Raw genomic sequence first — 13,025 nt, forward strand, 5'->3', positions numbered from 1 at the left:
GCAGGAGAATGGCGGGAACCCGGGAGGCGGAGCTTGCAGTGAGCTGAGATCTGGCCACTGCACTCCAGCCTGGGTAACAGAGCAAGACTCCGTCTCCAAAAAAAAAAAAAAATTTAAGTTTAATAAAATGTAATTAAAAAATAAATCATAAGACCTCTTTATTTCACAGAACATGCAAGGAGGCACTAAACTCCATGGTCAGCTGGGCCATGGAGACAAAGCCTCCTATCGACAGCCAAAGCATGTGGAAAAGTTGCAAGGCAAAGCTATCCATCAGGTGTCATGTGGTGATGATTTCACTGTCTGTGTGACTGGTAAGCCATCAGCAGAAAGTGTCTTAAGTGCATTTAATGTGGGGGTATTTTGTTTAATGCTGTGCAATCTTAGTTGGGATTTTAAAACAAAAGACAGTCTAGAAAGAACCAGAGGACCTTGAGCAAATATATTCATTAATAATAACATGCCAAATTTGCTATAGTATTAGGTGGTGGTGGGCAAGGAGAAGACAGAGAAGAGGTGGGATCAGGAGGAAATGTGTGTCCCAGTTGGCAGGAAAAATAATCTTACCACCTCATCAGGCTATGGATAACACAAAATTAGGATCAAGACCTAAGTTTAGTTTTAGTCTTGTCATTACTTACTTTGTGATTCCTTAGAACTGTTTTTTTTTATCTATATAACAAAGATGGCCCTATTAAAATTTTAAGTCCTTTTAACATGATAATGCTACCACTTTTTAAATTGTTTTATATAGTAGTGGTAGTAGTACACATGACTGTGACATAGAATTCTAGACTTGCACAGTCTGTCCTTTTAATTTCTTGGATATAATCATTTCATGTGAGATCATTTGCTGGGGTAGTCCTCATTCCAGCCCTGCCCAATTTTCTGATTAGATAAAATAAGTCAGTCCTTTGATGGATTCTGTTTTCCTTTCTTTTGCAGATGAGGGTCAGCTCTATGCCTTTGGATCAGATTATTATGGCTGCATGGGGGTGGACAAAGTTGCTGGCCCTGAAGTGCTAGAACCCATGCAGCTGAACTTCTTCCTCAGCAATCCAGTGGAGCAGGTCTCCTGTGGAGATAATCATGTGGTGGTTCTGACACGAAACAAGGAAGTCTATTCTTGGGGCTGTGGCGAATATGGTAGGGGTAGCCTTGTCTCTGTCCACTTCTTCGCAGGGACACAACCTGACTTCAAAGTTATGTGCATCTAAACACATCATGCAGCCCCTAAATGAGAAGTGTTGATTCCGTAAATCTTTTAATGTTTTATTTTTTTTCCTCGAGACAGAGTTTCTCTCTGTCACCCAGGCTGGAGTGCAATGGCACGATCTGGGCTCACTGCAACCACCACCTCCCGAGTTCAAGCGATTCTCCTGCCTCAGCCTCCTGAGTAACTGGGATTACAGGCGCATGCTATCACACCTAGCTAATTTTTTGTACTTTTAGTAGAGACGGGGTTTCGCCATGTTGGCCAGGCTGGTCTCGAACTCCTGACCTCAGGTGATCTGCCTGCAGCGGCCTCCCCAAGTGCTGGGATTACAGGCATGAGCCACCAAGCCCGGCATAATCACTATTTTAAGTCACTATTTTAATCTCTTACTTCATGAGTGTAGGCATGAAATTTTTACTGAGATAATTACAGATTTGCCTGCAATACTTTGGAACTTTGTACTTTGATGGAAAATATAAGACAGAGTTTTCCAGACAGAGAATATAGCATAAGCAGAAACATAAACACAGGAAGTTGTGGGAAATATTCAGGAAACACAAAATTCTATTTGGCTAGATTAGTGGTTCTAGACCTGGGACTTTTGATGCAAAATATCAGGAGCTTTCAAAAAGTACTGATGCCTGAGCGCTACTCCAGGAACTCAGCTATAATTGATTTAGTTAGGATGACAGCCCTGGGCTAGAACATGGGGTGCAAACAAAAGGAAGGAAGTCTGGAAAAATAGGTAGGAAATCTTGCATGCCAGGCCAAGAAGATTGTGGTTAATTCAAGAGGTAGTGCAAAAGATAGAGTGGGTATCACATCCACCGTCGAGAGATAGTGGATGTTTGCGAGAGGGCAGTTCATGTGATGAGAGGCATACCTAAGAAAGAGTTATTTAGCAATATTAGCATCTGCGTTAAATTGGTATAGTAAAATGATTAAGACTGTAGTAAGTGAGGCTGATTAGGAGGTATTATCAACAGTACAGGTGGGAAGTAGAGCTGCCCAGAACTAAGGTGGTGAGACTAGAAAGGAAGAGGTGAGTACAAAAAATATGTATAGGTAGAATCTGTAGAACCTGAATATTAAAGGGAAAGAGATGAATCAGAGATGACTGAGATTTTAAGCCCAGTTGACTGGGAGAACTGGGGAAGGCTCTTGAGGCTAGTTACAGAAATAAAGGAGTTGGAAAGAAAAACTCATTTGGGAAAAAGCTAACAAGCTCATATTTGGAGATACTGAGTTTGGGAGTCAGTGGGCAGACTAGATGAAGGTGTCCATCAGATACTAAACATGTACATCAGAGGTTCTCAAGGCTCTCTGTTCCACCCTGGACCACTTCTCAGAGGTAGAAAGCAAATGGCCCCAAACTGCTGGCCTTTGGGTATTTAATAAATTATCTAATGAAAGGACTATATAATTGTTTTAAGTTGTATCAAGGTACTTTGCTAAAAGTATTGTGATGTTGTAGGATGCGTACAGTTTATAAGAGGATTAAATCTGTGACTTATATTAAACAGACACCTCTGCAGTATAAAATCCTATTATGTCACTCATGTATCTTTGCTTTTCTTTTGGTAGAGAGATGGAGGAAAAAGTCACTCTGCTTAATGCGCCTACAAAGAGACCAAGGTAATGTTCAAGAGACGCTTAAAAACTAATATATCCTAAATTACAACCGGGGGGGTCTTTCTTGAGCATAGGCATTATTTGATCCCAGGATCCTTTGGCATCCTTTCAGGAGCCAGCATCTGCTTAAATTTCAGACAGTCATTTCTAAGAAGAAAGCTATAATTTCACCCTTATACTAAAGTGGCCATCATTACCATGATGAATGTGGAAAAGTGTAGGTGTTATGGGTCAGACTGAAATCTGATCTGGCCAAGCTGTGATGAAGCCCTGAGGCAGGAGTTTCAAAGTCTGCTGTGATAGAGCACATTGAAATAAGTTGTCGAGAAAGAACATACTTTCTCATACCATAATTGGCAGTTCTTCTCAGGGAACAGACTGGAAGCATTTTTCTTGATATTGTTTTTAATGTTAAATGTGCCTTTGTTCTGGGGGTTGTTGGCAGGTCAAGCACTGTGACTGAAGCACCCATTGCTGTAGTAACATCACGAACCAGTGAAGTCTATGTTTGGGGTGGTGGAAAATCCACCCCCCAAAAACTGGATGTTATCAAGAGCGGCTGTAGTGCCCGGCAGGTGTGTGCAGGGAATACCCACTTTGCTGTGGTCACAGTGGAGAAGGAACTGTACACTTGGGTGGTAAGTGAACGCTAAGCATTTTGGAACAGTGCTGTAAGCCTAATAGTTTACTGGGCCCACGATGTTTAAGCATTTTATTAGTTGAACCTATACTAAGGGAGTGGCAACATGGGGTGATGGAATGGAAGCTATTATGAGAGCAGGAATTTTGTCTGTTTAGTTCACTGATGTACGCCCTGAGGTGGTACATATTAGGTCACCTATAAATGGTTTTTGAATGAATGAATTAGAGAGGGAGAGAAAATGGAAAGACTCAGGAGACTGGGCTTTCCCATTTACAGCTGGATGATTTTAGACAAGTCACTCAATTACTCTGTTATATTACCATGAGATTCAGAGCAACTATTATCTGTGAAATAGTTTTGTAAACAAAGGAAGCACTATACCATGTCAGGAAACCCCTGAAGCCCACAGCAGTGATTGAAGATGGCTAGGTATATTTTGTGTAGAATTTCTTTGTTGCCCTCTAGATTCTCCCCTCTCACCTTCTTTAACAAATTGTGTTTGCTGTCTGTTTCCTTATCTCCCACTCTCTCCTCATTCACCTACAGTGCAGCTTCCATCTCTGCCACTCATCTGAAACTAGTCTTGAAAAATGACCCATAAATTGCTAAAATAAAACAGATGGTTTTTAGTCCTTACTTAGCTTGACTCTCGGCAGCATTTGACATAGTTGACCACTCCCTTCTTGAAGCTTTGTCTTCACTTGCCTTCTGTGATAGCGTGTTCTCTTGGCTTTCCGCCTGTCTCTTGCTATGCCTTCTCAGGCTCATTTCAGGCTGCTGGAGAGAAATTAGTATCTTAAACATTTATTGGCCGGGAGCAGTGGCTCACACCTGAAGTCCCAGCACTTCGGGAGGCCAAGGCAAGTGTACTGTTTGAAGCCAGGAGTTTGAGACCAGCCTGGCAAACATGACAAAACCCCATCTCTACTAAAAATACAAAAGTTAGCTGAGAATACAAAAGTGGCGTATGCCTGTGATTCCAGCTACTCAGGAGGCTGAGGCACGAGAATCACTTGAGCCTGGGAGGTGGAGATGGCAATGAACCACTGGAGAGTGCATCACTGCACTCCAGCCTGGGTGACAGAGCAAGAGCTTGTTTGGAAAAAAAAAAAATATATATATATATATATGTGTGTGTGTATATGTATTATGAGAACTTGTAGTTTACTCATTTAATAGAATTGTTTTTCTCTATAAAACTGTAGAAAAGGCCAGATGTGGTGGCTCACGCCTGTAATCCCAACACTTTGGGAGGCTGAGGTGGGTGGATCACCTGAGGTCAGGAGTTCGAGACCAGCCTAGCCAACACAGCAAAACCCCATCTCTACTAAATACACAAAAAATTAGCTGGGCGTGGTGGCAGGCGCCTGTAATCCCTGCTACTTGGGAGGCTGAGGCAGGAGACTCACTTGAACCCCGGAGGGAGAGCTTGCAGTGGGCTGAGATCAAGCCACTGCACTCCAGCCTAGGTGACAAGAGCGAAACTCCGTCTCAAGAAAAAAAAAAAAAAGTTGAAAAGTCATCAGGGACTAGTCTCATTGCTGTATAGCAGCCTCTTTGATGTAGCCAGATTCTTTATAACTCTTCCGTGTTTCACGGAAACTGTGACCAAAATTTATGAAACTTCTAGTACAGATTTTCAAGAAGCTATATTCCTGTAGAAAGCAACCAAATTAGACTATATTATAAAGAATTTTTTTCACCATCACCTGTAATTAAATATATTGTTTACCTTAGACTTGAAGGACAAAGATTAGATTAATGGATATTAATCTGGATACTTTTTAAGTTTTCTTTACCTGTTGGCAGGGTCTTTATACTACTTGCTATTAAAATATTTAATCCCTTTGCCCATTTTTTTCTAATTTCTAAACTTCTAGCTCTTTTTTTCTACTGTTTTTCTTCGTATGAAGTTACATTAAAGATCAGCTTTTGGCATGAAAAATTAAAACTTCATAAGACCTCTCAGCCGGGCATGGTGGTTCATGTCTACCATCCCAGCACTTTGGGAAGCTGAGGCAGGAGGATCACTTGAGCCCAGGAGTTCAAGGCCAGCTTGGGCAACATAGCGAGAACCTATCTCTTTAAAATTTAAGTTTAGCCGGGCGCGGTGGCTCAAGCCTGTAATCCCAGCACTTTGGGAGGCCGAGACGGGCGGATCACGAGGTCAGGAGATCGAGACCATCCTGGCTAACACGGTGAAACTCCGTCTCTACTAAAAATAATACAAAAAACTAGCCGGGCGAGGTGGCGGCGCCTGTAGTCCCAGCTACTCGGGAGGCTGAGGCAGGAGAATGGCGGGAACCCGGGAGGCGGAGCTTGCAGTGAGCTGAGATCTGGCCACTGCACTCCAGCCTGGGTAACAGAGCAAGACTCCGTCTCCAAAAAAAAAAAAAAATTTAAGTTTAATAAAATGTAATTAAAAAATAAATCATAAGACCTCTTTATTTCACAGAACATGCAAGGAGGCACTAAACTCCATGGTCAGCTGGGCCATGGAGACAAAGCCTCCTATCGACAGCCAAAGCATGTGGAAAAGTTGCAAGGCAAAGCTATCCATCAGGTGTCATGTGGTGATGATTTCACTGTCTGTGTGACTGGTAAGCCATCAGCAGAAAGTGTCTTAAGTGCATTTAATGTGGGGGTATTTTGTTTAATGCTGTGCAATCTTAGTTGGGATTTTAAAACAAAAGACAGTCTAGAAAGAACCAGAGGACCTTGAGCAAATATATTCATTAATAATAACATGCCAAATTTGCTATAGTATTAGGTGGTGGTGGGCAAGGAGAAGACAGAGAAGAGGTGGGATCAGGAGGAAATGTGTGTCCCAGTTGGCAGGAAAAATAATCTTACCACCTCATCAGGCTATGGATAACACAAAATTAGGATCAAGACCTAAGTTTAGTTTTAGTCTTGTCATTACTTACTTTGTGATTCCTTAGAACTGTTTTTTTTTATCTATATAACAAAGATGGCCCTATTAAAATTTTAAGTCCTTTTAACATGATAATGCTACCACTTTTTAAATTGTTTTATATAGTAGTGGTAGTAGTACACATGACTGTGACATAGAATTCTAGACTTGCACAGTCTGTCCTTTTAATTTCTTGGATATAATCATTTCATGTGAGATCATTTGCTGGGGTAGTCCTCATTCCAGCCCTGCCCAATTTTCTGATTAGATAAAATAAGTCAGTCCTTTGATGGATTCTGTTTTCCTTTCTTTTGCAGATGAGGGTCAGCTCTATGCCTTTGGATCAGATTATTATGGCTGCATGGGGGTGGACAAAGTTGCTGGCCCTGAAGTGCTAGAACCCATGCAGCTGAACTTCTTCCTCAGCAATCCAGTGGAGCAGGTCTCCTGTGGAGATAATCATGTGGTGGTTCTGACACGAAACAAGGAAGTCTATTCTTGGGGCTGTGGCGAATATGGTAGGGGTAGCCTTGTCTCTGTCCACTTCTTCGCAGGGACACAACCTGACTTCAAAGTTATGTGCATCTAAACACATCATGCAGCCCCTAAATGAGAAGTGTTGATTCCGTAAATCTTTTAATGTTTTATTTTTTTTCCTCGAGACAGAGTTTCTCTCTGTCACCCAGGCTGGAGTGCAATGGCACGATCTGGGCTCACTGCAACCACCACCTCCCGAGTTCAAGCGATTCTCCTGCCTCAGCCTCCTGAGTAACTGGGATTACAGGCGCATGCTATCACACCTAGCTAATTTTTTGTACTTTTAGTAGAGACGGGGTTTCGCCATGTTGGCCAGGCTGGTCTCGAACTCCTGACCTCGTGATCTGCCCGCCTCGGCCTCCCAAAGTGCTGGGATTACAGGCGTGAGCCACCATGCCTGGCAAAAGAGAATCTTACACAACCTCTTCACTGGGAAGGAAGCCCTCATTATAATGATTTTCATTCTTATGTGTGTTTCAGGACGACTGGGTTTGGATTCAGAAGAGGATTATTATACACCACAAAAGGTAAAATCAGAAGCAGCTTCTTTCTAAAACCTATCTAAGTCGCACAGACTCCAATAATATGTACCTCTTTCCTTGACTCTGTTGTATCAAGGTGTTTATTTCTGAAATGTTTCCTGTGTGGGAGACCGACAATCTAGGATTCCTGATTTAGCACCCTGTGGTCTTGTCATCTGACCAAATCATAGAAAATTGAGAAAGTGGATACGACGACTGTGGACATTGTGAAGTCACATCTTACTCAGGGATGAAAGCTAAAATCAGCGTGTACAGCAGAAAAGTCACATATAGCTACAAATACACTGGAAAATTCAAGAAGATACAGTAAAGCAATATACTGTCTCTTAACCCAACACAGTCATTTTCCTTTCCTATTTCTACAGTTGACCACCAGATGAAATATTAATAGTTGTTTTTGTTTAGCGGTCGTGTTGCATGAAACTTACTATCTAATTACTCTCAGCCTTGCCAGAGCTGGCCCTGTGAGGCTCACAGAGGCTGATACCAGCTGGGGGAAAAGCACAGTCACATCTCTCCCACCTACCCTAGGGCACAGGCTTACCCATTGGAGGGTTGGCTAAATCAGCTATACCATTTATTGTTTACCAGTGTTTTGGTTTTTTTTTTTTTTTTTTCTTGGGAACTTTTAGACAAACCAGTTTTTATTTACATTTTAAAAATTAAATTATTGCCGGGTGCAGTGGCTCAAGCCTGTAATCCCAGCACTTTGGGAGGCCAAGACGGGCGTATCACGAGGTCACAAGATCAAGACCATCCTGGCTAACACGGTGAAACCCCGTCTCTACTAAAAAATACAAAAAACTAGCCGGGCGAGGTGGCTGGCGCCTGTAGTCCCAGTTACTCGGGAGGCTGAGTCAGGAGAATGGCGTGAACCCAGGAGGCGGAGCTGGCAGTGAGCTGAGATCCGGCCACTGCACTCCAGCCTGGGCGACAGAGCGAGACTCCGTCTCAAAAAAAAAAAAAAATTAAATTATTCTGCGTTTCTAAGGACCATTCTCAATGGGATTCCCAGGTGTTCCTTTTCTCCTGGAAAGGCTGTGGCAGAAACTGAGGGTTGAGGTTTCAGGTTTTACACACATCCATTGTGGCCCCACACACGCATCACCCCACCATTCTCCAGTCCTATCTAGTTAGCTGTAAAAATATATGAGCATTTGGAAATCCTAGATATTACCTCAGTACTCTGTCACCTCTCCTATAAAATGACCAGATTGGGACCCCCAGGGCTGTTAAATTTCTGTAACTGTCAAGCAGCCTTCCATCTCAAGACAAAATCAGCAACGAATTGAAGCTTCTTTCTCAACTTTTTGACAAGTCACCCTAAGTAGGACCTATTACTAAAACAAACTGAGAGGGGGCTGTCTTGTTTGGTTGACCTGGAACTGTCACCTTTTCCTTGATATTGTAAAACTTGAGCTCTTCATTGACCATAGTAGCCTTGGCTGGGCACAATGGCTCATGCCTGTAATCCCAGCACTTTGGGAGGCCGAGGAGGGCAAATCACTTGAGGTCAGTAGTTTGGGACCAGCCTGGCCAACGTGGTGAAACCCTGTCTCTACTAAAAACACAAAAATTAGCCGAGCATGGTGGCACATGCCTGTAGTCCCAGCTACTCAAGAGGCTGAGGCAGGAGAATCACTTTGAACCTGGGAGGCAGAGGTTGCAGTGTGCCAAGATCATACCATTGTACTCCAGCCTGGGCGACAGATCAAGACTCCACCTCAAAAAAAAAAAAAAAAAGAAAAGAAAATAGTAGTCTCAGCTGGGCGTGATGGCTCATGCCTGTAATCCCAGCACTTTGGGAGGCCAAGATGGGTAGATCACCTGAGGTCAGGAGTTCGAGACCAGCCTGGCCAACATGGTGAAACCCCATCTCCAATAAAAATACAAAAATTAGCCGGGCATGGTGGTGTGCACCTGTAATCCCAGCTACTCCGGAGGCTGAGACAGGAGAATCGCTTGAACCTGGGAGGCAGAGATTGCAGTGAGCCAAGATCGCGCCTCTTCACTCCAGTCTGGGCAAAAGAGGGAAACTCTGTCTCAAAAAAAGAGAAGAAAAGAAAAAATAGTCTCTAAGACACTGGGCAAATCTGAAAAGAACAGAGCAATCCTCACATACCTGTAATCATTCTGCTAAATGCAGCATGTCTCTTTTGAAAGAATTTAAGAGCTTTTTTTCTAATACAAATTATATATTTGGGATTTCTTTTTCTGATTTTTTTCTTGCAGGTGGATGTTCCCAAGGCCTTGATTATTGTTGCAGTTCAATGTGGCTGTGATGGGACATTTCTGTTGACCCAGTCAGGCAAAGTGCTGGCCTGTGGACTCAATGAGTTCAATAAGCTGGGTCTGAATCAGTGCATGTCAGGAATTATCAACCATGAAGTGAGTGTCCTGATTGGTGTTCTAACCACATCATCAGAATTTCTCTAGGTTGGAATTTCTTTGAGATGCTATTATTGGTTAGTGACCATGGAATTTGACTTAAGAATAAAGTTATGGTCTCATAGGCATTGTGTGCAGCAAAAGAAGCCAGCCACAAAGAGTACATGCTATGTAGCTCTATCTGTATAAAATTTAAGAACAGGCAAAATTAACTTATACTGGCAGAAATCAAATTAACTTATACTGGCTACTTATGGAAGGAGGGGTACTAACAGAAGAAGTGGAAAGGATCCTAGGGTGATGGGAATGGTCTATATCTTGATCTGTAATGGTTTTACAAGTATATGTATATAGAAAAATGTGTCAAGCTATGTGATATTTTGCAGTATGTTATACTTCAATAAATAAATTGATTACAAAGAATAAAATGATGAAATTCAGCTTTTACCTTATTGAAATAGGAACAAGCAAATTAATGTTATGGAAAAAAAAGACATTTCCATGCATCACCTTCCTGGAGTTTTTTTGATTGATTGATTGATTGATTGGAGTTTTTTAGATTTATTTCTCCCAAATCACTGATCCTGTTTAGGCTTATTGATGTAATTACCATTCTGTCTTCAAAAATGTTAGTAAATTCGCCAGTGATATTGCCTTAGTTTCCTTTTTGTGTTAATATGATGAGTTTTGTCATTTTCCAAAGAATAAAATTAAGAGAAGTTTTCTGACTCAATGAAAAAGGTAAGAATTAATATTTAAGCAATCTCTAAAGTAGTGATTTTCAATTAGGAGAGTACAAATTCAGGGCAAGGCTGGAGAGAGTCTTTGTAGTTTGAAAAGAAATATTCAGTTGTTGGGTGCGGTGGCTCACACCTGTAATCCTGGCACTTTGGGAGGCTGAGGCAGGCGGATCATGAGGTCAGGAGATCAAGACCATCCTGGCTAACACGGTGAAACCCTGTCTCTACTAAAAATACAAAAAGAAACAGCCGAGCATGGCTGTAGTCCCAGCTACTCAGGAGGCTAAGGCAGGAGAATGGCGTGAACCTTGGAGGCAGAGCTTGCAGTGAGCCGAGACCGTGCCACTGCACTCCAGCCTGGGCAATGAAGCAAGACTCCATCTCAAAACAAAACAAAACAAACAAAAATAAAGAAATAGTCAGAATTACTATTACTTGATTTATGTTTTCATTATAGCAGTGGATTTGTTGTGAAATTTTAAACTTAAATGAGAAGATTCTTTTTTAATACTAATTCAAAGGGAACATGAGTTTTAATTAAGTTAAGAAACACTACCCTATAGATGAAATTAGATCACAGTAAACTGATTCCTTTATGGGCTGGAGACAGTCCTCAGGACTTTAATTCTTTGCCCTGCCCTTGTTAGATATGCAGAGTGTATAACCAAGGTGTCAACGATTCTCTCCTTATATAAATACCTTCTGGGATAGAAAGTTCGTGTTTTATAAACCCTAAGTCAGAATCTAGAACTTTGGTTGTCAGAAAGTTCTGCCTCATGTGCTGTATTCTCTGATTACATATTGAGCTTATTTCTTCTTGTTTTCTGTTGGAGATGGAAAACTACCTGGCACCCTCTTCTTAGTAATATAACTCACTTGAATTCAAGGCCTTTTGGTCACCAGGACTTTTTTCCATTCTCAACCTGATTTTCCCTCAATTTTCTTACCTCATATATCTGTTTTGTGTTTTATTTTGGTTCAGGCATACCATGAAGTTCCCTACACAACGTCCTTTACCTTGGCCAAACAGTTGTCCTTTTATAAGATCCGTACCATTGCCCCAGGCAAGACTCACACAGCTGCTATTGATGGTAAGTTGATTTACAACTCTATCACATGCCTTAGTAGCTCAGCCTCTTTTATTCAATCAAGTATTAGGTTTTCTTCATATGTACATCATCCTGATTTCCCCTGAACATCTAGTATTATCTCATTAATGTATTCAGGTACATATTTTTCTTGATAATTATTATAAATGCATAATAAATACATCCTTTTATGAGACCACTACACCTGTGATTCCAGAAATCTGTTGTCTCTGATTAGCACCTTTTATAAGTATTCTAAGGTAATACTCATTTTTCTCACTAAAAGTACAACACTGGAGAGAGAATACAATATCGAGTCACTGACTGGATCTAATTGGTTATGGTGCCTAGATACTGTAGCTGCTCTAGGTCCAGGATCATGTGGCTAGTTTTATATTTGTATATTCTAACAACCAGAAGCTAGTCCATGGAAGTCTACTTGGCTGCATCTTCTCTGGGTTCCAGGACTCATTTGTTCTTTGTTGTTTCTTTTTGCTTCTCTCTCAGAGCGAGGCCGGCTGCTGACCTTTGGCTGCAACAAGTGTGGGCAGCTGGGCGTTGGGAACTACAAGAAGCGTCTGGGAATCAATCTGTTGGGGGGACCTCTAGGTGGGAAGCAAGTAATCAGGGTCTCCTGCGGTGATGAGTTTACCATTGCTGCCACTGATGGTGAGTCTGTACATATCATTTCAAGCTTTCTGGATACTTGGCTGTGTTTCAGTTCTTGGCTGGGAAAGAAATGGACTGGTTATTTGTATAGCTGAATTATGGATATACTTTTTTATTTGTATTAAATTGGTGGCCAGTTATATATATTAAGCTTTATTAACTTTTTATGTATTCAACATAGTGATTGTTTTTAAAGGCCAGATTTCTAGATAATGATATGTTAATGTTCTACATTCCTCCTTTTTTCATTTCAGCTTTCACTTTTTTGGTAAAATGTTATAAGAATTATTAAGTACTTCTATATAACTTGCCCAGTGTCTTGTTGATTGGTTTCAACAAACATTGATTGGATAGCTGGAGAGAACAGCATATTTTCTCTGTTGGCTGGGGTCAACTGTACTACAGTGATGTCCATAGGGACTGCTAAGGTTTGAAGGGCTGCTTTCCTCTATATTGTGTGTCTCAGATTTCTGAGTTGGTCTAACTGATTTTTCTTCTCTCTTTTCTCTGAGACAATTTTTTTTTTTTGGAGACAGAGTTTCACTCTTGTTGCCCAGGCTGGAGTGCAATGGTGCAATCTCAGCTTATCACACACAGCCTCTGCCTCCCAGGTTCAAGCGATTCTTGTGCCTCAGCCTCCTGAGTAGCTGGGATTA

At 41.6% G+C, this 13,025-nt stretch overlaps 1 protein-coding gene across 1 annotated transcript in view; it reads left to right on the forward strand.

Moving 5' to 3' along the window:
• The window catches only part of NEK9 (NIMA-related kinase 9), a 49,583-nt gene that overhangs the window by 18,683 nt on the left and 17,875 nt on the right, over positions 1-13,025 (forward strand). Inside the window, exons 9-16 of the mRNA XM_011949541.1 lie at positions 2,801-2,851; positions 3,294-3,486; positions 5,947-6,091; positions 6,723-6,923; positions 7,423-7,469; positions 9,717-9,872; positions 11,595-11,703; positions 12,208-12,369. Of these exons, the coding sequence (XP_011804931.1) occupies positions 2,801-2,851; positions 3,294-3,486; positions 5,947-6,091; positions 6,723-6,923; positions 7,423-7,469; positions 9,717-9,872; positions 11,595-11,703; positions 12,208-12,369 (1,064 nt within the window). The remainder of the gene's footprint in view (positions 1-2,800; positions 2,852-3,293; positions 3,487-5,946; positions 6,092-6,722; positions 6,924-7,422; positions 7,470-9,716; positions 9,873-11,594; positions 11,704-12,207; positions 12,370-13,025) is intronic.

The sequence above is a fragment of the Colobus angolensis genome, unplaced genomic scaffold, assembly GCF_000951035.1.
Source record: "Colobus angolensis palliatus isolate OR3802 unplaced genomic scaffold, Cang.pa_1.0 Scaffold3, whole genome shotgun sequence".
Classification (NCBI taxonomy): Eukaryota; Metazoa; Chordata; class Mammalia; order Primates; family Cercopithecidae; genus Colobus; species Colobus angolensis.